The 22,485-nt window shown below is 41.2% G+C and overlaps 1 protein-coding gene and 1 long non-coding RNA gene across 5 annotated transcripts in view; both read right to left on the bottom strand.

Annotated features, from left to right (window-relative positions):
• Positions 1 to 1,774: 1,774 nt before the first annotated feature.
• On the bottom strand, positions 1,775 to 5,162 carry LOC308596737. The gene is made up of 2 exons (XR_014012686.1): positions 4,336 to 5,162; positions 1,775 to 4,187 (listed from the first exon to the last, which is right to left on the bottom strand). It is a non-coding gene; the product is annotated as an uncharacterized lncRNA (long non-coding RNA).
• Positions 5,163 to 5,392: 230 nt separating this feature from the next.
• Positions 5,393 to 22,485, bottom strand: part of LIN7A (lin-7 homolog A, crumbs cell polarity complex component) — a 43,580-nt gene continuing 26,487 nt past the window's right edge. For 3 of the 4 annotated variants that reach the window (XM_081211279.1, XM_081211278.1, XM_081211277.1), the window contains 4 exons: positions 12,776 to 12,847; positions 9,093 to 9,302; positions 7,975 to 8,181; positions 5,393 to 6,858 (listed from right to left, as the gene is read on the bottom strand). In XM_081211279.1, coding sequence (XP_081067405.1) covers positions 7,975 to 8,181; positions 9,093 to 9,302; positions 12,776 to 12,847 — 489 coding nt within the window. In that variant the 3' untranslated portion in view covers positions 5,393 to 6,858. The remainder of the gene's footprint in view (positions 6,859 to 7,974; positions 8,182 to 9,092; positions 9,303 to 12,775; positions 12,848 to 22,485) is intronic. The other variant, XR_014012466.1, reaches the window with a different exon arrangement.

Below are 22,485 nucleotides of genomic sequence, written 5' to 3'. Positions count from 1 at the left end.
GTTTGTTGGCTTTTCTCCGATTGTTACACTAGGAATGCATCTTTATAAATAATAAAAAAGCTGGGCAAGGCTACATTATGAACCTTACAGTCTTAAACTTAAGCTATCACTGTTTCTTCCACCAGCACCCATGGGACCTGTAGATTTTGGCCCATGTTGTGAATCCTGTATTTAAAAACAACCAGTGCAATCTGAGAACTGTAATTTCCAGGCCCCTGTGTGGAACCATGGGAGATATGCAGTCAAATCTAACAATGTATATTCTTGCTAGTTAGCACGTAAAGGGGTTAAGACCATACAACTGTGCTGCTGATAGGCAGACTCAGACCATAGAAATGTAATTGGTAGAGAAAGCTTTGTGTGATGTCATTTCCCCTCCTCTCCTGGGAGGAAAGAAGCAATTAAGTATTTCCTGTCCCCCCCTCTCTCTCTTTCTCTTCAACTAGCCATGGCAGTGGACATCTCTCTGCTTGCCTGCAGCTGTTTTTGCTGTAGATGCAAGTATTTTACCTGCAATAGTTGTTACTGCTGTTGCTGCTCAGGAGGAATGCTTGACTGTAAGTAAACTATATATTTTAAACTTCTCAGTCTGTAGCCTGTTGCTTTGATAAAAGGGGTACCAAAACAAGGAGATCAGCCTAACGGCTAATTCCTATGCTTTCTTTTAAACTGCTTAAGATGGGATTTAAACTCTGCTGAGATGGCTTTCTCTTGTGGGAGGGTCTGCAAAAGCCCTGCACTTTGAAAAAGGATTGCAACCACATACGTATTCTCTTTGCCTCGTCCTACATAAGTGGGTCTGTAGAGGGATAAAATATAGTTAAGATCACCTACTTAATAAAACCCATCAGGAACCTTCAAAACAAAACAGGTTTGAAAATTTACAGTGAAGAACTAAGTTGAAATCATACTTCATGTGCATACCAATCTATACTGTGCATTCCAATAGCAGAAGCAACACTGCATTTTGTGGTAGTTTTTAGACACCCCAATTTCAACCCTTCTGCTCTAGCTCCTTTCCTGTCAATTTCAGCCTGGCAACCCCATTTTGAAATATTGGTGAATTTTTTGGGGAAGCTGCCATGATTCTCTCTCTCTCTTTCTCTTAAAGGAAGCACATAAATATTGTAATGAAATGCAAATGTTGTGTTACATAGTTATGCAAGCTAGGGATTCATAGCAATATGCATAGCAGCTTGGGCCTTCAGTCATTTTAGATTTCTTTTGAAAAAGTTAACAAAAGAGAAGGTCACTAAACATGCCTTTCTGTCATCATGAAAATTTGAACATAGAAAGGGAGAAAATGTTAACTAAAAACAACAACAACTATTTGGGGACAAAATGCCACTCCAGCAGCAGGGATCTGGGCTCAAAAGTAGAATGAGGATGCATAGCAAGTACATATACATAATCTTAAAAGCTCCGTATCAAAAAGCTGCAAGACACACATCTTTTAAAGCTCTAGTCTCTGCAATTTTCATCCTCTTGCTTCTTTCCTTTCTTCTCAGTGGGGTCCATGATGCCAAAGGAACCATTACTTGGGTTCTTGCAGATCTGTGATGCCCTGTTCCTCCAACTCCCAGCATGTGGTTAGAAAAATGGGTGAACTATTGGTGACTTGTGGAAGTCAGCTGGTCATTCACCACACCTCAGCCATGCGATTTATCAGCAGAGAATGCGGAACCCCAGCAGAGACACCAGACACTTCCTGCTCCCAGCAGAACTTCCTCTTCCAGAGTCCCTGGTTGACAGAAAAAACTCCTCTCCCACATAGTTCAAAGTAACAAAGTGTTTATTGTCTCCAGATACAAGACAAAGCTAAACACTACTATCTACTATATACAGTTATTCTGGTCTTTGAAGTAGAGATACAAATGTACAGAGTGATCGGCTAATGCTATCACCATGTTAGCTAATGCCGCTGTGTAAAACCTACCCAAATCTCTCAGTCAGACCATGGCAGCAAACAGGAATAGTATAACCATCTCTACATTCCTGTGAAGGGTGAATGACCCAGCAAGTCATGCCCTTGACCCTTGACCTTACTGGTGTTGCTATGGTAACCCAGTGAGCCTGGCACTCTTCTCTTAGAACATCCAGAGGTGGGAGATATGCTCCTCAATGCATGAGACCAAGCACTGTGCAATCTAATACATCGTTCACATTGCACCAACATGAACTGCAGATTCTTATAACTCTCCTTGTAAAGAGGCATATCAGTGGATTCTACTTCTACATTCACTGTTTAAAAACTTTCCTATGCAGCACGTGGCTCTGCAGCCACAGTCTAAATGCCTCTGCATGTCACATTAATAGTAAACTGGAACAGGAAACAAACATTCTGTGTAAATAATTTATTAAACCATAAGATCCAAATTGTGTTGATATTCACTATTGAAATATGAGTGACAATCTACTTATGCAATATATCCTTATGCACTGTCATTTTATCAAAATCTTTATTTTTCTGGTGGAGTTTGACAACAACGTATGCTAAATATATAACAACATTTTACAGGGTTGGCTATAACTGAGGTTTGTATTAACATAATACAGAATGTGTGGAAGGTGAAAACAGCTTCTGTACACTCAATTCTGACATAAACCCTTAAGCAATATCATTTTTAAGAAGCTAGATACTTCATAACACACATCACATTTGGTAAATACAACAAACTAAAACCCAAATATAAAATTCCACGTTTAAAGTTGGATGGCACAGGGCTAATGTAGTTGCACTGTCCTGGTTCCAGACATCACTGAAACAATACTAAAAACACAATTCCACACAATTATGCTTTATCTCATATTTTCAAAAGCCATGATCCCAAATCTCATGTGTTTTGTGTCAAAGAGCTATGGCCATAACTTTAATTTGGCCTTAGAAGTACTTTTCGCAAATTATTTTCAAAAATCTTTGCACAAAGCACCACCCGACTTCTTACAAAGAGGAAAGTTTATGTGTGTTCATCGAAACCCATCTAAGCTCTGGCTAATTCCTATGGCTGTTCTTCTTTAAGGATGTTTTTCATAGCCATGAAAATTCTAGGACTGAATTCTAGAAATTATTCCCAAGCAAAACGACATCCTTAGCAACCTTTCAACATGACTATTATTCAAATGGTTCTGAAACTGCATGTAAATTTTAACTGACGTTTTAATTTGATTACTTGCAACTAATTCACATGAATTGCACACATTATAAATTATCCTGATGACAGCAGGTGTCGGCACGTCTTTTTATATTCTTGGGTCTGAGATTGGTTTGTTACGATGCCAGCATTTGAAATCAGTGGTTGAGTACTTGCTTCGCATGCGTAAGGTCCCATAAATCCCTGATGTTTCTGGTTAAAGACTATTTTGTATCCAGGTTGACAAAGAGCCCTGCATGAGACCTGTGGGGGTTAGGGTTAATTGAAAAAGATCAAGATGGGTTGACTTCATGGCTAAGGCATGAGGATGTGATATCCTTTCCTAACCATCAGTAGCAATAGACTGGGCTGCACATGTAGTAGAATGGAGTGGTTAAATCCTGAGCTGGTAAAATGGACTGTATAACTCAGAAGATCTTATTTTTGAATGCTACTCCAAAGAAGAAGAAAAGGGGGGAGAGACTCATTGCAAGTAAAAATAATAATCCAGTATGTTAATAATAAAGTCTGCTGTGCTGGAAACCCAAATGAAGGGAATTGCAGGGGAGCATTCAAAAATATGATGTATCACAAGCAGTTTGAAAGCCAGGAATGTCCCCAAACATTTTGTTGTGTGAAGTGAAGGACCAGGTGGCAGCTCTCCCTACAGCACAGACAGAAGCCAATTGAATTGGTTGATGAATTAACTTCAACGCTAGTGACAGGACAGCAGCCACCACCACACCAGAGGGCAGTGCGGGGGGGGGCAGGGCAGGCCTCATGGCAATATAGCTCTATCCCTCATCAATTTGCCACCATTCCTGACATATGTTGCCTAAGGCAGCCACCTCACTCTGCCCATTAGTAGGACCAACCCTGCTGAGGGGCCAACCTAGAAGACACACCAATCACATAATGAGCAATTTTGTGAATGGCTTTGTAAAAGTGGCAGGTGTGGATTGGAACCTTGCCATGGGGCAACAGGGCTCTTTGGTGCCAACGGAATATTCTCTTCCAATGCAAATAGCAGGCACTGGGTTCCAATTCCAACTGGGACTTAGAATCATAGAATCATAGAGTTGAAAGAGACCACAAGGGCCATCGAGTCCAACCCCCTGCCAAGCAGGAAACACCATCAGAGCACTCCTGACATATGGTTGTCAAGCCTCTGCTTAAAGACCTCCAAAGAAGGAGACTCCACCACACTTGCAGATGAGGCAAAGGGTTAAAGCCCCTTACTGTTCTCACCTGGATAACCAACCTCATTTTTACTGCATGTGTAGATCAGACCTATGTTGAACAAGTCAAACAAATCCTAATATTATTTTAGCAATCCTTTGTGCCTCTTTGGGGAAGCCTGCCTTCCCACTATGGGATAATAATAATGCTCAAGGTTTGTATAGCACTTTCAAGTGTCCATTGTGCTTCGTGTGCGCTAACTTATCTAGTTGTAATGCTTACAACAACCCTGTAAGGTAAGTCAGCATTGTTATCCCCCATATAGTAGGGGGGCGACTGAGATTGAAAGGGAGAGTGAGTTGCCCAAGGCCACCTAGTGAGTTTGTAGCAAAACATGAGATTTGTAGCTCAGTTTCTCAGCCACCTGGCTATGCCAGCTTTCTTGACTAAGTATTTGGGTGTATTAAATCCAAAAACATAAACAAAATAAAGAATATATCTGAAAAATAGAGAAAATACTGATACCCTGTTTTATCTATTTTTTCCCCAAAAGAAATTTTTGTCTCATTAACATTATCTTAAAACATTTGTAATATATAATAAGTACAGATCCTACCTCTGGAACACATACATTCTAACAATATATATATGTTGGGGATATATATCTATAGATATAGATTTATTTATTTATTATATCATATCATATATATCTTATAAATATACTGTAAACATTATAGATTTCTGAATAATTATAGCTATAATACTAGCAATATCTATATTTAAAAATACAGTTCAAGGGTCCTCTAGTCTTACTACTTACAGAAGACAGAATTAAACCTGCTGAACAGAATTTATGAAAATAAAAATTTCCTTCCAGTAGCACCTTAAAGACCAACTAAGTTAGTTCTTGGTATGAGCTTTCGTGTGCATGCACACTTCTTCAGATACCGAAGAAGTGTGCATGCACACGAAAGCTCATACCAAGAACTAACTTAGTTGGTCTTTAAGGTGCTACTGGAAGGAATTTTTATTTTTTTTGGACTATGGCAGACCAACACGGCTACCTATCTGTAACTAGAATTTATGAATACACCAAGAGTAAAAATGCTTTTACAAATAAAATTCTGTATAAATTAGGGCTGTTGTTTGATTAAAAGAAAGTTTAGTTGATTAATCCACTGATAAAAATCTGCCCAAATTGTTTATTATTATTATTTATTCTGTATAGGCTATAAAGTGCAACAGTACACATGTCTACTCAGAAAGAAGCCCACTGAATTCAATGGGGCTTATTCCAAGGTACGTGGTAGAGTAAGCTGCTACTCCAAGGTACCTAGGAGTAAGCTGCATAGAACTCAGTGGGGCTTACTCTTAGTAGACACATACAGCATTGTACTGTTAAGGTTACATAGTTCCAAATGAGTTCAAAACTATAGTATTGAAGAAGAAAAATTCCTCCATTGTTTTTAGATAATGCAAGCATGTGGTGGAGCAAGCATGATCTCAAAAGAACCATTACTTCCTACGAGGTGGAAGAGGAAAGTGCCCCCCATGGATTTATAACCACTTGCATTAAAAATAATAATTAACCATCAAATAGAAAACAAAAATTAATCAGCAGCATCTCTTTCATCAAGTAGCAATATTTTGATTTAGATCCATTGATTAATCAACTCAACACTGCAGCCACAGTATAAATATTGTAATAACTCCCAGGAAGGAAAAAAAGTAGAGAACTAGATTACAAACTGGATTTCAGATCAAAGCACCTGTACAAGATTGTGAAGTGAAGATGTTTTGCAAGATGCAAGAAGGGCTTTTGTAAGTGGTAACATTTTACAACTGATGCCATTTCTCCCTGAATTTGTAACATCTTGGGACCACAGGCCTCAATTCAGATAGGGAGATTTGTACATTTAAAAGGTGGTCTTCCTCACATGTATCACTTACTGGCTTAGGAACCGTGGACACAAAAGGGGTGGCATTCAATTGTCAGCACCCAAATGTCAGCACATTGCTTTCAGTGTGCAGTCTAGAGCACTTTTCCATCTACATTCTGAATCAACTAGTTCTGATCCTTTTAAAAGCATGGCTTAGGCTAGATAGGGCCAGAAATACTGTACAGTTGTTACTCTCAGCAGTGGCCCCATCTTGCATCCATCTGATAAATTCCCACTGAAGTATCACTGTAAAGCAAGCAGGATTGGACCATTGACACATTCATTCATTCATTCATTCATTCACTACTAAAACTCTCAATTTTACAGAGTGTTCTTTTTCTTTTTTAAAAAGCCTTACCACACGGAACAGGAGTCAAAGAAACCTTTCATCCTAGGACTTCAGAACACTGAAAAACCTTTTTTGGAAGGATTTCACTATGTTATTGACCTGCCAAGCAATTCTTATGGCAGCCTTTCACAGTTTGCTGGTGAATGCAGCTGTTGCATTGTCATTGCTGCTGCTCTTTTACTGCATGTTGGAATTCAAAATACAGCTTTGCTGCTAAATTGTTGGATTCTTGGTTTAGAATTTATTCTTCAAGGACGATCTATAATTAAACAACAACAACAGAAATATTGAGGAATTAACCAACATCTGTCCCTTCTGTCTATTTCCTTCATTACTCTTTTTCATCTACCATATACGTAGCCACCAGGGAGTCACGACACTGGTGTTGCCCAGCGTTAATATCATGCAGCCATTAGTAGCCCTAGCAACTAAGGGCCAGTCAATTGGTCCAGCAACCAAATGATAAGTGTAGTCTGCTCTTTTTTGCTTTGTGTTTGGATCTGTAGAGAATGGTGGGGCAGCTCTGTTCACATGAACTCTAGGTGGTCATGCCGTCTCTGCCTACTGAAGGTAAAAGGGGATGGACAAGGTGTCGGGATGGACAAGGATGGCACAGTGCAAATGCACCAGTGGGAGAACTGGATTGGTTCTGCCATTGCATTTGCAACCTTGCCCCTCTCCATCTATGTCTCAGTTAGCAGCAGGGATGTGACCACCCAGAGGTCAGGTGAATGTTGCCAGCCCACCATGCTGCCTACTACTGGTCTTAATTGTAAAGAGTTTCCATACAACTGCAATTGTGCAATGGAGCCAACAGATACAACAACTGTATTGAGACCAGGTGTCCTGTAGAGGAATCCTATTCCTTGTGCAGGTGATGGAGCAGCTATGGATCCAGCTCTGGCCTGCTCTACCCCACATCAGGGTCCAACAGTTGATGTCATCGGTGGGAACACTGCTGGAGATAGCTGCTCAACCACTGTGCTTTTTAGAGGGTGCAGTAAGCCAGCCAACAGAGGTCAACGACCAGACACTGCCTCGTAACTCCCTCCAGCAGCACAGGTCAGGGGTTAGGACTGATCTGGTATTTCTATATGATTCAGTTCATATTCCTGAATTTTGAACTTGAGGCTAACAACTATATTTGAGAATTCTGCATAAAATCTAAGTTATGAAATAATCCCCTGCTGCTCTATTATCAATCAACACTGAGCAAGGATTTTAGGGTATGGCATGTCAAAGCAAATTATGGATTAGCACCTAAACCCAAATTGTTAAAGCAGGGCTTGCGAAACTACAAGCAGGCTATGGATCACGACATGCCAAAAATCTTTTCTAATGGTAGGCTAAAAGCAAGACCATTGGATTCTCTCACCTACGACATATGGTTTTGTTGTGCATTCTGCTGCTGCTGCTGAATTAGCAACTGCTGCTGTTGTCTGCGCCGTGCTGTCCTTAGCTTCTCAAAGCGAGCCTCCATCTCATCCAACACTTTGGGAGTGTAGCGCACCACTAGCTTGACGCTGTCCTTAGCGGCCTTCAGGAGCTCCACAGCTTTTTCGTGGTGCTCTCCTTCCACGCTCTGATTACGAAAGGAAAGAATAGTGAAAAACCACATATTGCAAGAGGTGAGTTTCTATTAAGGACTTGGGTTTGGAAGGCAATACCTGAACTTCTCGCCCCCTGGCTGCTGGAAAGTGTCCAAGGGAGAGTGAAAGGCAAGAAAGCACAACCCAGGATCAGGGCAGAAAACGCAGTTCCAGCAGCTTAAGAAAGCCCTAAAGTCTTTTAGCTTTTTGCAGTTGGTGCAAGAATTATATTAACTATGCAGTTGGCTTGTATTGATGCACCTACTGCAGGGATGAGTTCTCAGATAACTGGCACATACAGATTTACTGCACCCCAAAACACCCTTCTAAAATCAATATATGGCTACACAAAATCTCCACTTTGCAATTTTTGTATCTGAAATGTCACATTATGACTGCCTGTTGTTTTGCTTTGTTTTTTTTTTTAATTATCACTGACTTGCAAACTATTCCTAATATTGCATATCATAACAGCAGCTTTTTGTAACAACACAACAAATGTTTGCAATTCCACACTGGACCCATCAAGACTTAAGAGCTACATATAATGGTTTGTATCCAGATTTCACTCCAACCTGGTGGAGCATCCCCTCAGTGGAACTCATGGGACACTCCCATTGACAGACCAATAGGAGACAGCTTTGGCCTGTTCCTTCCTCCCACTACAACCTCTAGGACCATCTTCCACAGTTCCTGAGGATTAGGTGACTCTCTGAAGCAGTGTAGGGAGAGGAAAATGGCAAAAGTCTTCCATGGATGGAAGGAGCATTTCCATCCATGGACGGTGATGTCTGGACACAGCCCACAGTATTTCCAGCTATGACTTCTTACTTGCAGCATGGGCGCTGAAGCTCATTCAAAAAGCACAGTTCATAAAAAAATAACAATTAACATGTTCACATACCACTCCATTAACAGAAAGTAACTGGTCTCCCCGTTTGAGTCCTCCATGCCTCTCAGCTACTCCTCCAGGAATTATGCGAGAAATATAAATAGGAGAATTTTGTTCTTTTCCTCCCATTACATTAAAGCCAAGGCCTTCATCAGTCTTTGGCAGTTCTACCACTCGAGGGTGAGAATGGCCTTCACTAGCTGCAAAGGCAGCAACTGTTGCCTAGAAGAAAACACATCTCTTCAGCATATAGCGAGTACAATGAAAAGCACTGGTGCTGACTTTGTTTAAAATATTAATTTGCATGAAACAGTATTTGCAATTCCTTAATTTTAAGCAAATATTCCATAATTCTTCTGAATACGAAGTATTGATGTGGAGCATCTAGTACAGAATTGCCCAAGGCCTCCAAGCACAGTTATGTGCCAACATCATTGGTATTAGGACTGGGGTGCATGAATCCCAAGTTTGGAGTTTCACGTGTGCTCAGAGGCTCACATGGAGCTCCTGCACATTTGGGGATCTCTGTTTTCATAAACGCAACCCATGCACATGAAGCAAATATGAAAATCAGTTCTGTGCACTACTTGGAGAAGTTTTTCTGGGCAGAGGGATGCCGTGATTTCGGTAGAGTTTCTAAATCTATAAGCAGTTTTCTATGTTCTCTAGAATGTGACCTCCCTATGAAACCTGAATAATAATAATAATAATAATAATAATAATAATAATAATAATAATAATAATAATTTATAATTTATACCCCGCCCATCTGGCTTGGCTTCCCCACTCTGGGCGGCTTCCAACAAAATATTAAAAATATATTAAAACACTAGTCATTAAAAACTTCCCTAAACAGGGCTGCCTTCAGATGCCTTCTAAAAGTCAGATAGTTGTTTATTTCCTTGACATCTGATGGGAGGGTGTTCCACAAGGCGGGCACCACTACCAAGAAGGCCCTCTACCTTGTTCCCTGTAACTTTGCTTCTCACAGTGAGGGACCCACCAGAAAGCCCTCAGAGCTGGACCTCAGTGTCTGGGCAGAATGATGGGGGTGGAGACACTCCTTCAGGTACAGTGGGCCAAGGCCGTTTAGGGCTTTAAAGGTCAGCACCAACACTCTAAATTGTTATTTAAATTAAATTTTTATAATGCAAACTCTTTCTGCTGTGAATAATGATAATAAAAAGTAAGCTTTGCCAGACTACAAAATAGATTAAATAGATTAAAAATGTATTTTCATAGTAACAATTAAATATGTTTTAACAGGTTTGATTAACAACTGAAAGCTCTGCAGGGCCTTTATGCACACACTGAGCTTCATGCTAGCAGGGGCAGGCATGCAACATCCCTCAGCAGCAAAGTGGAATCTGTATACCATAGTCTTTACATGCGAAGTGGAGCCACTGGACTCTGGCAATGGTAAGGAGTGGAAGAAAAAATACTTTAATTAGGGGAGTTTAGTTTAAATAACTGTGTTGAATAAATTTAGGACTCCTGAAATTAAAACAGTTGCTGAAATTAAAGCAGCAGGAAACCAGGATTGCATTGCTTAAAAAACCCCAACAACGTTTAGAAGTATACCTTAATTCTCAAAATAAACCAATTTGCATTGTGGAAACAGACATTTTCCCACCAGCAACTGTTTTGCAAAGTGTTTTGTATGTTTCTTTGGCATGTTAAAATGCAGGAAAGAAGCTAGCTAAAGTTAAACACTTTAAGGGCTTCATTCATTTCCATAGGAGAGATATACACTAGAATCCTATATTTGCATATTCAGAAGTAAGTCCTATTGAGGCTTAGCCTCAGGCAAGTGGCTATAGAATGTTGGCCCCAAGCACATACATAACTCTTCTATTGAAATAAATGATGCTAGAAAGTGCTTAACTTCTGCTGGAATGATGCCCACGGTTCCTAAAGGTCCTATGAGAGATTGTTCTATTAGGGATGTTTAATGGATGGAACTAGGTAACATGAGTATGAGACCTTAGTTACATATGCAACATGTGTTATCATGCAAAAATTGTAACCATGCACACATTAAATAAATGCACAAGATAATGCAATGCAGACAGCCCAGAAAAAACCAGGAAATATTGTGATATTGAAACATTGCTCTACAATCCTGCTGTTCTAAATGAATAAGAAATGAGAATGGCAAACCTGGAGAGTTTTTCACCTTTAACTGTACTTTTCTATCCACAGCAGAAATAATATAGAACACACCTTTCTTGGATAAGTAGTTACAAAGCTCAAGCTCAAACCACTCTTGGATATGTGCAATGTTCCAGAAGCTGATAACATAATGGAGGAATTTTATTTAGACCTACCTTTAGCTTATTAAAGTTAAAAAGTACTGCATGGCTCAGAATGGTGTGTTTTTAACTCTCTAATAATATAAAAGACATTATTTTAATGGTTTTAATAATACATTTAAAGTAATGTTTCCCCTACATCAAACTTTGGCTTTCCTCCATTTCAAATCAACAGGATTCTTTCACCGGAATTGTGGAAAGAACATTAGCATTAATTGCTTTGATTTGCAAAGAGCAGTGTTCTTAGTTTTGTGTGCATATGCTTTGTAAAAGTTCTACAGTTTTCTTAGTTTTCTTTCCCCTGCCTCACTCATGCAGAGAAAATTCATTCAAGTTTTATCAGTGTTATAAGGCAGAATCTATTCCGTGAGGAAATGTGTATTTTATTGCAAACGTTTATTCCCTGCGCAATGTGAACACAAAAGTACATTTCAGATTTAGTTACAAAAGCAATGGGATGGATTGGATAAAATGCTAAACCACAGTTTAGTATTGCAAGGATGATTCTAGCCTCCCAGTGGGCTTGCACATGCCCCCCCCTACGCAGAATTCCTGAGCAGTTATGAAGCTTTTACTTCTGCTTTGATTAACCTCAGGTTATTGTGTAATCTGAAGCCACACAAACTGTGGTTAATCTTAATTATGGTTGGTAGAAACAAGCTAACTTCAAACCATAGTTTATTAACTTAACTTGCTTATCTGAACCCCATTTCACGTTTTAGATGGCATGCCAAACTTTGGTAAATCAAAGATGGAAGAAAAAACTTCCAATCTGCTTGGAGTTGCACCAGATGGGAGAAGAAGGAAGCTTGGGGAAAGCGAAGTTTCTTGTACTGCTAAAACCAATGGTTTAGTGTTGCAACTGAACACAGCCATTATTTCTCTTGATGCTGGGCACATACAAAGATTTGTAAGGATGCTTCCTGAAATTTCGTCATAAGGCTCTGTTTTTCTGTTGAGGAAATATGTGTTCAGCATCTCTGAAAGTGAGAACCTTTACTGTCCCAAAGGCTGGCCTGTGCCATACTATGAAGAAGAAAAAATGTTACAGGAGAGCTTAGCTAAAGAAGCGCGAATGGCCAGTACATTGTTCTATGCAATGAAATAGTAGATTTGACCTGAAGCTGGCTCCCCGCTCCCCACACTGCAAGCCTCTTTATTCTGGAAAGCATTCTCTTTTCTTAAGCTACAGAAGCAGCAGCACAAAGGTTGAATTTGCCATTATAGTTGTTACCTGGAAAGTAGCACTGGTTCTAGACTCTGGGCTGCCACTGATGTCTAAATTTTCTTACAGTCTACACACGAATACCTGAAACATACACGCGCACAGTCAATTACTGGGGCATCTTAGGAGTGTATATTTTAAAGCTGCAAGCACCCTACCTTTGCTGTTGCCCTTGCGCGGAATTCGGGGCAGCCATTAACGTTTATGGTTTCATGCATATATTGATATACCTGAAGCGGAAAAAACAAACAGAAGCAAAACGAATCATCGAGTGTTTCTCCGCAAGTCAAAAGCTCTGAATACAATTTAGTGCTTGTTTGCCTGGCCAGGTTTTTATTTATTTTATTTTTTTGTACTTCTCATGTCATAGTACAATGCTACCCCCAACAGCGTTTTTGTACTACAGTGGTACCTCGGGTTAAGTACTTAATTCATTCCGGAGGTCTGTTGTTAACCTGAAACTGTTCTTAACCTGAAGCACTACTTTAGCTAATGGAGCCTCCTGCTGCCGCCGCCACGCCGCCACAGCACGATTTCTGTTCTTATCCTGAAGCAAAGTTCTTAACCTGAAGCACTATTTCTGGGTTAGTGGAGTCTGTAACCTGAAGCGTATGTAACCCGAGGTACCACTGTATTGATTTAATAATCCGTATGCCTCCCCTCAAGGCTGCTGGAAGCATATTGCCATATTCCAAGCACTCAGACATCTATATTTGATACACAGGGAATATGTAACACTTCCTCAGATTGCCATACATGGAACACTTGAGTGGGCCTGGGTCCCCATAATCATGTAAATGGGTGCATTTCATCCTTCACTCTTTATATATTTCTTGTAAAAAAAACATGAGCGTTGCACTGGCGTGCACAAAGCAAACACATCTGCCTTATGAAGTGTAGAGCCCTCTTTAATTAAAAAACAAACAAACCCCTTTTACATTCAACTGTTAGGAGCATGTGCCAGGAGCAGGTCAGCAACAAATCACATGGCATCAATGAATTAATTCTTTCTTCAAGGAAACAAGGTTGACTCAGGAGGCCATGCCTAGCGAGCACAGCAACTTGCCCTGGTAGATCTTGCCCCTATGAGACAGTTGTAGGGGCTGAAGGTCCCCACCTTCCCACAGTTCCCTAAGTCTCCTCCTCGCCTGTGTCCTTCCCAAGCAATCTGATATTCCGTTGTCATGTCTCTCTTCATACTGGGTCCTGGGAGACCAGGGGGGAGGGGAAATGGTGGCAGCATGAGTGGGAGACCCCCCTGGCTTCTTCACCAGCCTGACTCATCTCTGCTTCTTGCTCCCCATCCTCTTCATTCTCTGCTTCTACCTCTGATTCTGCGCTGCTCTCTGCCACAGTCTCTTCCTGCTAACCAAACCCTGTTACCTCTTCAGCTTCTGACACCTTCTCCACCCACCCTGCTCCCTCTGACCACTCGTCCCACCACCCATCCCCTGGCTCTAAGTCCATGACATTAATACAAACAGACACACACACACACACACACACATTTTGCCTTTCTTTTTGCCAAGAAGTTGAACTTGTTAGCAATGTGTACTCCAGAAGTAAGACACCAACAAGAACAAAGAACAAAACACTACTTTTCTTGATTTCTTTTTTCACACAGAACTACTAAGAAGATAGGCCCTTTTAGTGTGCTTTAATTATTTAACACCAATCAAAAAATAGGTTGCGTTGTTGACTTTCTTGGGGATTTTTTCAAAGTTTTGGTGAGAGTGTTCTTTTCTGCTGCAGAACTGACCAGTGAAACTTTCAGTAAATGCAACACTGCCATTAAGATACTTTGGACTAAGTTGTCAATTCAGACTTTGGTACTTTTAATGAAGATATAGATGAAGATGTTGACAGTATGCAGAGGATGTGAAAAAGACAAACTCCATGTGTAGACTCCCCCCCCCCACTTTGTTTTTTTTTAATAATAATATTTATTCCTTTTACAACAATTTAAACACTTACAGAAAAGACAAAGAAAAAACAGTACATTACAATACAAAAACACTACATAAAAATTAACAAAACAGAACAGAAACAATTTAAAAACACATCAAAAGAGAAGGAAGGGGGAAAAAAGAAACTTCCAATATCTTATCTTTCTTTCACATATTTCCACGGCCTCCTCACACCTCCCTTTTTGTATTCCACTTCTATTAATTATTTCAGCAATTCCTTTCCATCTTCCCTTGTTTTCTATCCTATAATTATCTTAACACATTTTAACCTTATTTTCCTTTAATACTCTATTAATCTATTTATACTTAATTCCTTATAACATTTCTACTGAAGCCATATAACTTCATTCCAACATTCTTCTAACATTCATTAATTTTAGAATATTTCTATAAATAATCTTTAAACTTTTCCCAGTCTTCTTCCACCGACTCTTCTCCCTGGTCTCGGATCTTGCCAGTCTTTTCCGCCAATTCCATCTAGTCCATCAACTTCATCTGCCATTATCCAATACTTCAGTGCTTCCAAGAGACAACCATTCTCTCAGCCAGCAAAAAGCAGATGGTTCACAACAAAGTTTAGGGGTCTGGCAGGGCAGGTCCACCTCCTTCTTTAGCAGAGGCTTCCTGCTCTGCCAAACAAATCCAAAAACATCCCTCTGCCACCTCCTGAAACAATCCATCCCATCCAAAACTTGCACTATTTGGAACAAAAGCAACATCCCCGGCAACACCACAACCCTCATCCCCACCACAACAGCTCAGCCCAACAATAGCAACTTCAGATTTGTCCACATTTCCCAATCCCCCTTCTCTTCAATCCAACGTCCTTCACAGTTACCCTTAAATAAATTCACATTTTGGGCGGTCATACTGACCCCCAAAAGCCTCTCTTTCTCAACCGATATTAGTCCTGTCTCCTCCTGAAGCTCTGTCAAGCTTTCCTTTCTCAATTCAGGTAGGGCTCCGGTCCTCAAATTCATCTGTTTTTCTTTAAGTTCCATCATAACAGATGTCACATTGAGTTGCCTTTGAATGGATGGGGCTCTCTCACACTCCAGTTGTATTGTTTTACATTCAGCAGCAAGGGTTTTCTCCCTGACTTCACCCCCAGTTTGCTGTGTCAAGGTAAATTCCTGTATGAATCTCTGGATGGTTTCTGTGTTGGTGTTCACCTTTTGTCCCAGATTGTCTGTTTTCCTGTGAAGCTGTTCTAGCGAATCATTTATTTTCACTAATGCGACCACTAAGGCCTCTTCTGTCGACATTTCATCTGTTTTTTCCTTTCCATTTACCATAACACTTGAGAGATTCAAGGTCAATCTCAGAGTCTCACAATTTTTATCTTGCAGCTGGAAGTCCCCCTAGCCCAGCTCTTATTAAGTAACCAATTTCAGAGACTTCCACTAGGGGAAAACAGTTTCTATTTATAATAGTCAACAATGTCCCCTTTAAACACAACTCATACAATCCAAAGTTAGTTTCAGATTTCAGTTACTTTTTACTCCTTTTTAGAAGCAGCCGGGGACAATAGAAACAATGTATTTCTCTTACTTTGATAGCTGTCAAGGAACGTTCTAAGTGCTGTCAATGAACATTCCAAAACGTCAGTCCTACTGGCAGCCCGTTTCCAGGGTCAGAGCGGCAGTATTTTAACTCCCTTCACTCTCTCCTGCAGGCATACTCAGTCCACAACTTCCCCCCCCTCTTCTCCTGCCTCCAAGGGGGGTTTTATGCTCTTTACCGATGGAAATTTAGACTTTTACAAAAGGCTTTCCAAGACTTCAGCCTACAGCCTCCTTGCCTCAGTCTGTTTACAAATAGGGAAGGCGGACTTCCTGTTTTGAACCTCCCCGTTTCGATGCCAAATTAAACGTTTAAAATCCGATTCTCCCGTCTCAGCTCTACTCACGGGTAATTACTTTGGAGTCAAATTGTCCACAGGAAAAAGTCAATGCTCTCCAGCAACAGCTATGTGGCTTTGCTCCGTGGAAGAAGCAGACGATTCGAAGCACCGCACTGCTTACCCCACGTCGCTCCGGATCCCCGAAACTGGGTTTCCCCGCGAGTAGGGGAGGCGCAAAAGGTGCCCGCCGAATCCCACGTTCACAGGCTTCTCCCGCCTGTGATTTTTACGGGTCTCCGCCTTCGCCATGGCGGCCAGACCCAAATTTCCACGGAGCAGATTCCTCCCGGTCAGAGGAAATCCGCCATTGCCGGAGGCACCAAGCCGGAAGTCCCCCACTTTGATCTTGGCACAACCGCAAAGAGAATTTTCTTTAAAAAAAAATGTTTACTACATAATCTAGGCATGAAGTTGGCACATCACGAATGACATTGCTTGAAGCCCTAAGCATGGTCCCTGTTCTATACCCAACAGAGCACAGGATCAGACTCTTTGAATATTTGCAAACTTCTACATTCTTATACAGCGGAACTGCACTCAAACAAGTTGTATCAAAAATGCTTAGTGCACTGAAGATACCTACTGGCATATTTATTAAATTTGAAATTGTAGTCCTGTGGCTCTAATCAAATACTAAATCATCAAGACATCCTTAATCATCTCAGGTCTAATTTAATGTACCATGACTTATTGGTGTGATAAATAATCAAGTTATAATTGCTTTCACTTGAATACTCACTCCAAGTGAAAAATGTCAATGTTTAAATAATGTAAGAGGCCATCAATTAATTTCAGAGTCTGCTTGATATTACGCTGTGCTGCTCAATAGCAATAAACACAAAGTGGGTACTATGTTTGCAGTACTAGTGTGGAGGGACATATCTTTCTGTTTCTGCTCTGGGATCCAGTAGTGGTTTTTTTTAATACTGGGACAATAGCAGTCAGTACTGTTCTCAGGAGACATCTGTATGTGGTTTTGAGCTTTGAAAAAGGATTTTTTTGGGGAGATGATAGCACCTTTGGCACATTGTTCCATCTGCTACAGTGTAACACAAAAGCAATTTTCCAGGACCAACAGCACAAAACATAGTTATGTGGACATGCATTGTTTTGTGAAGGCTCATGGGGCATAGCTGGATGCTGCAAGTAGTTCACAACTGCAAGCCAGAAGTGAGGAATAATTGTAAGACCACAAAAAAACCCCATCTACTTTATCTTTTCTTATTACAAGGAGGAGGAATGGATGCTGCAAGATAGTGTGGTTTGTCAACTGGAAATTAACAATAATAATAATGCTACCACTTAAAAGGAAACTGATTTCGAGTTGCACAGCTAAGTCCACATAGAGTATACCCATTGAAACCAATGGGCAATTTAGTCATATCAATTGATATCCATAGGTCTGCTACTGGTATGGCTTACTTGGTCCGAGCCCTCTGAGCATAATTTTTGGTGATGCAAATGGATCCTTTTAGTACTTTAGTATGATTTAATGAATGAGCGGTATAATTGTTTTGACCAGGGTGACTCTGGTTCAAATCCTACATATAATTGCAAGAAAGAAATGCTGTTTTAAAGAGAAGGCAAATAAAAAACAAGGGCCACAGTCCTCCTCATTACTTAAGCTGCCTTCATTTGTGCAGAATTTCAGCAATGATTTAATGAGCTATAGTACAGAAAAGACTTGGTCCAGGCAGGGTTGACCAACATAGTGTATTTATAATGTTTGCATTTTATCTTAATCTTGAGATATTATTTTTTTGCTGTTTTTTTTTAAAAAAGCACCATCCCTTCTAATTTTGAACTCAGGTGGTTGAGTGCCTATTAGTTTTGGAATGAAACTGAGTCATCCAAAAATACAGAAGTGGTTTCTTCATATTTCAAGGACTCCCTAGGCATGCAGAAGGCTAAAAAACCCTCAAAGCTGCCTGACCATAACTAGAGTGTTTATAGAATGTTAAGAGGGGTGGGGGAATCTAAAGAAACCACAATCTAAATTTTGACAACTTGCAGGTCTGAAAACAGATGTTTTAATTTACTCTTGAATGGCTTGTCCCCCACCACAATAATTTATTTCAATATACATTGGAAAGGTCAAACAGTAAAAATCTGGCTGATTGACAGAAGTTAGGCAGACTGGGTGAGTCTTTCAATTAGGTCTATGGTTGAAAGCAGTTGAGGCAAGGAATGTTCAGAAGTTTACTGTAATGAATAATACTCTCTATATGGGGCTGCTTTTAAAGACAGTACAAAAACTTCAGCTGATACAGAATGCAGCTGTTATGATGCTTGTCAGAGGGTCAGGCATTTGAATCAATTCTATACCAGTTGCACTGGCTGCCTATTTGCTTCTGGCCTCCATTTGAAACACTTGTTTTGATTCTAATCAATTAACCCATTTCACTAATAACACATGTGTTCTTATTAACTGCATGTGTAGCTCAATGCTTTTGAGATCTGGGTCAAATTAATAGATCTAAACGACTGACAATTAGCAGGCTGTTTATTACTATTATTAGAAACTGGCAAAAATATCCCAATAATTTTGAACTGGGGGTAGCCAAGACTATATTGCCAATAACACACTTGTGCTTTTTTTTAATCATACTGCCACTCGCAGCTAACGGGAACATGGAAATGATCAGTCTTTGCAGCCTCATAATTAGTATATTGCTTATGTATTGATCTATTAATACAGCATCACTTTAAAAGTGTAAGATTGCCTTTGCTCAATCTGATCAGTGATCCATCTAATGCAGAATTCTGTTTCACTCATGGCCAGTTGGATGCCTGTGGGAAGTTTATGTGAAGGACATTAAGGCAACGGACATAACCCACTGTCTGTACTAACATCTTTATTCACTGCCTCTGAATTCAGGGATTCAGTTTTGTTATCATGGCTGATAGCTGTTGATAGAACAAGCAGCCATCACCTGTGTACTGCAGGGGCCAGCAAGGTTTATCTTGCCTGGGCTAGATTGGTCCTGTGGTGATCCCTCCGTGGACCGGATTGCACATGCGCGCCCGTGATTTCCAGCATCTGCACATGCACAGACGCAATTTCCAGCACCGCAGAAGTGAGTCCCCGTGCTGTTCTGGTTTAGCGTAGTGCGTGAGTGGGCAGCTCAGTTCGGGGGTGGCTTGTGGGCCGGTCAAACAACCTCCGTTGGCTGCTTCCAGCCCATGGGCTTTAGGTTGTTGACCCCTGGTGTACTGTATCTTCTGGTAGAGAGTTGCTGTAGTCCTATATAAAAAGGCTCTGGCAGCAAGCAAGGATCACTAAAGCTCCAATCCTACCAAGGAGGGCAAAAAACAAAGATGGATGAACAGCAGGGTAGATGTGAGGTTAAAAAAAAAAAAGAACACTTGAAATCCTTCTTCCTTTAAATGTATCCCTTTTTAACATTTCCCTTTTCATCATGGGAGAGATTTAGACCAACTCCTGAGCTGATCTAAATCTTCCCTATCTTGAGGGTATGTCAGAGGACTGTGGCGACTTTGGATTACTGGTGGTACCTCAGGTTAAAAACTTAATTTGTTCCAGAGGTCCGTTCTTAACCTGAAACTGTTCTTAACCTGAAGCACCACTTTAGCTAATGAGGCCTCCTGCTGCTGCTGCACGATTTCTGTTCTCATCCTGAAGCAAAGTTCTTAACCCGAGGTAATATTTCTGGGTTAGCAGAGTCTGTAACCTGAGGTACCACTGTATTTGGCTCCAATATGTTTTCTGGTCCTTCCCTTGCACAGTTCCATCATGCCCCCTTTCTGGCCCTACTGATGTCGTGGCTCTGACATAGCTTGTGCTGGGATATCAGGCATTCCCATGTTGGTGGGGAGTCGGGATAAAACCTTGACTCTCCCTCTTCAGCATTGGAAAGGGAGATCCAATGTATTCTATGACCCCCGAGATGCTCTCCCAGGGGTAATAGGATCGCTCTCTAAATCTACTACATGTTTCTGAACCATTATTGCTCAGGTTATAAAAAACACCCACTGAACTCACATCCATTTTCAACATGCGCTATATGCTGAATGCAGAAAACAGAACCACCTGACTCCTAGATATGCCAGACAAGAATGCACTGAGGTAAGGAAATGCATATGTATTGTGGCTGTCAAGCACATCAAAAATTAAGCTGATTAATTATAGAAGCTTTAGCAAACTAATTAACCACTACAATTATCATAAATTATAATGTGCAAAATAAAATTATTTCAAAGACAAAATGAAGTTCATTTGCAAAGAACAAGAGCCAACTGTCATGGGGCCAATCTTGAGGGCCACAGGCTTACTGATCTACAGAAAACATTGACATGATACCCACAAGGAGGATTCTAGCAGGCCAAATTATTCTTTGCTACTGCAGTTACTAAAAATACTGCTTTGACAGGACAGAAGAAAGCATAGTGGCAACAAACCCTTTTTATAAAATGGAAATTCAAATCTCTTGTGAGAATAGCAAAAACAAGCACAGAGAAGAGGCGTAAGGAAAAACAAAAATAAGGTCCCAAGTTCTGCTAATCAGGGAGGCACCACTGCTCAGTTTTGGAACATGTTTTGAATACAGAAGATAATGGCAACCCCAGCTAAAAAGGACTCAGCAGATCAGGCCTCTGTCTGAAACATTATACCGTATTTTTCGCCCTATAAGACGCACTTTTTCCTCTCCAAAAATGAAGGAAAAATGTGTGTGCATCCTATGGGGCGAATGCAAGCTTTCCCGGGCTTCCTGCAGCTCTGCGCCACCCTCCCAATCCCGGCGCAAAGCCGTGCGGGGCTCCGGAGGGTGGCGCAGAGCTGCCTGCGCTCCAGGGCTTCCTGCAGCTCCGCGCCACCCTCCGGATCCTGGCGCGAAGCCACACGGGGCTCCGGAGGGTAGCACAGAGCTGCCTGCATTCGGAAGCCTGGTGCGCGCTGAAGAGCACCCCCGGGCTTCGCGCACCTCTCCGCAAGCCTGGGGAGACCGGCACGGCTCCCTAGGCTTGCAGATAGCAGGCTGTTCTGGGGGCTGGGGTCGGGGGAAGCTCGGGCTTCCCCCGCGCCTGCCCTGTGCCTGGGGAGGGGAAATTTTTTTTCTTTATTCCCCCACCCAAATAAAATTAGGTGCGTCCTATGGGGCGGTGCGTCCCATGGGGCGAAAAATACGGTAGTACTGCTGACAGCCGATGCTAACTGTACTGTGATAGACGCACCAATGGTTTGACTCAGTATAATTGACATAATCTCCACCAATGCATAAAGAAACTGCCTATTACCTAATGCAGCTTTTACTTTGCTATTTACATTGTGGGCTGATGGTGAAAGGAAACACAGCCCAGAATAACTAAGGAGATAGTACAAGAATACTTGGCCAGTTTAGATGTATTCAAGTCTCCAGGGCCAGATGAACTGCATCCAAGAGTATTAAAAGAACTGGCAGATGTGATCTCAGAACCACTGGCAGTCATCTTTGAGAATTCCTGGAGAACAGGCGAAGTCCCGGCAGACTGGAGGAGGGCAAATGTTGTCCCTATTTTCAAAAAGGGGAAAAGAGAGGACCCAAATAATTACCGCCCAGTCAGTCTGACATCAATACCAGGGAAGATTCTGGAGCAGATCATTAAGCAAACAGTCTGTGCGCACCTAGAAAGGAATGCTGTGATCACCAATAGTCAGCATGGATTTCTGAAAAATAAGTCATGTCAGACTAACCTGATCTCGTTTTTTGACAGAATTACAAGCCTGGTAGATGAAGGGAATGCAGTGGATGTAGCCTACCTTGATTTCAGCAAGGCATTTGACAAGGTGCCCCATGATATTCTTGTAAAGAAACTGGTAAAATGCGGTCTTGACTATGCTACCACTCAGTGGATTTGTAACTGGCTGACTGACCGAACCCAAAGGGTGCTCATCAATGGTTCCTCTTCATCATGGAGAAGAGTGACTAGTGGGGTGCCACAGGGTTCTGTCTTGGGCCCGGTCTTATTCAACATCTTTATCAATGACTTGGATGATGGA

The sequence above is a fragment of the Podarcis bocagei genome (genome assembly GCF_964188305.1).
Source record: "Podarcis bocagei genome assembly, chromosome: 10".
NCBI classification, from domain to species: Eukaryota; Metazoa; Chordata; class Lepidosauria; order Squamata; family Lacertidae; genus Podarcis; species Podarcis bocagei.
Note: the sequence above shows the minus strand (reverse complement) of the source record. Positions and strands in the feature narration are given on the sequence as shown.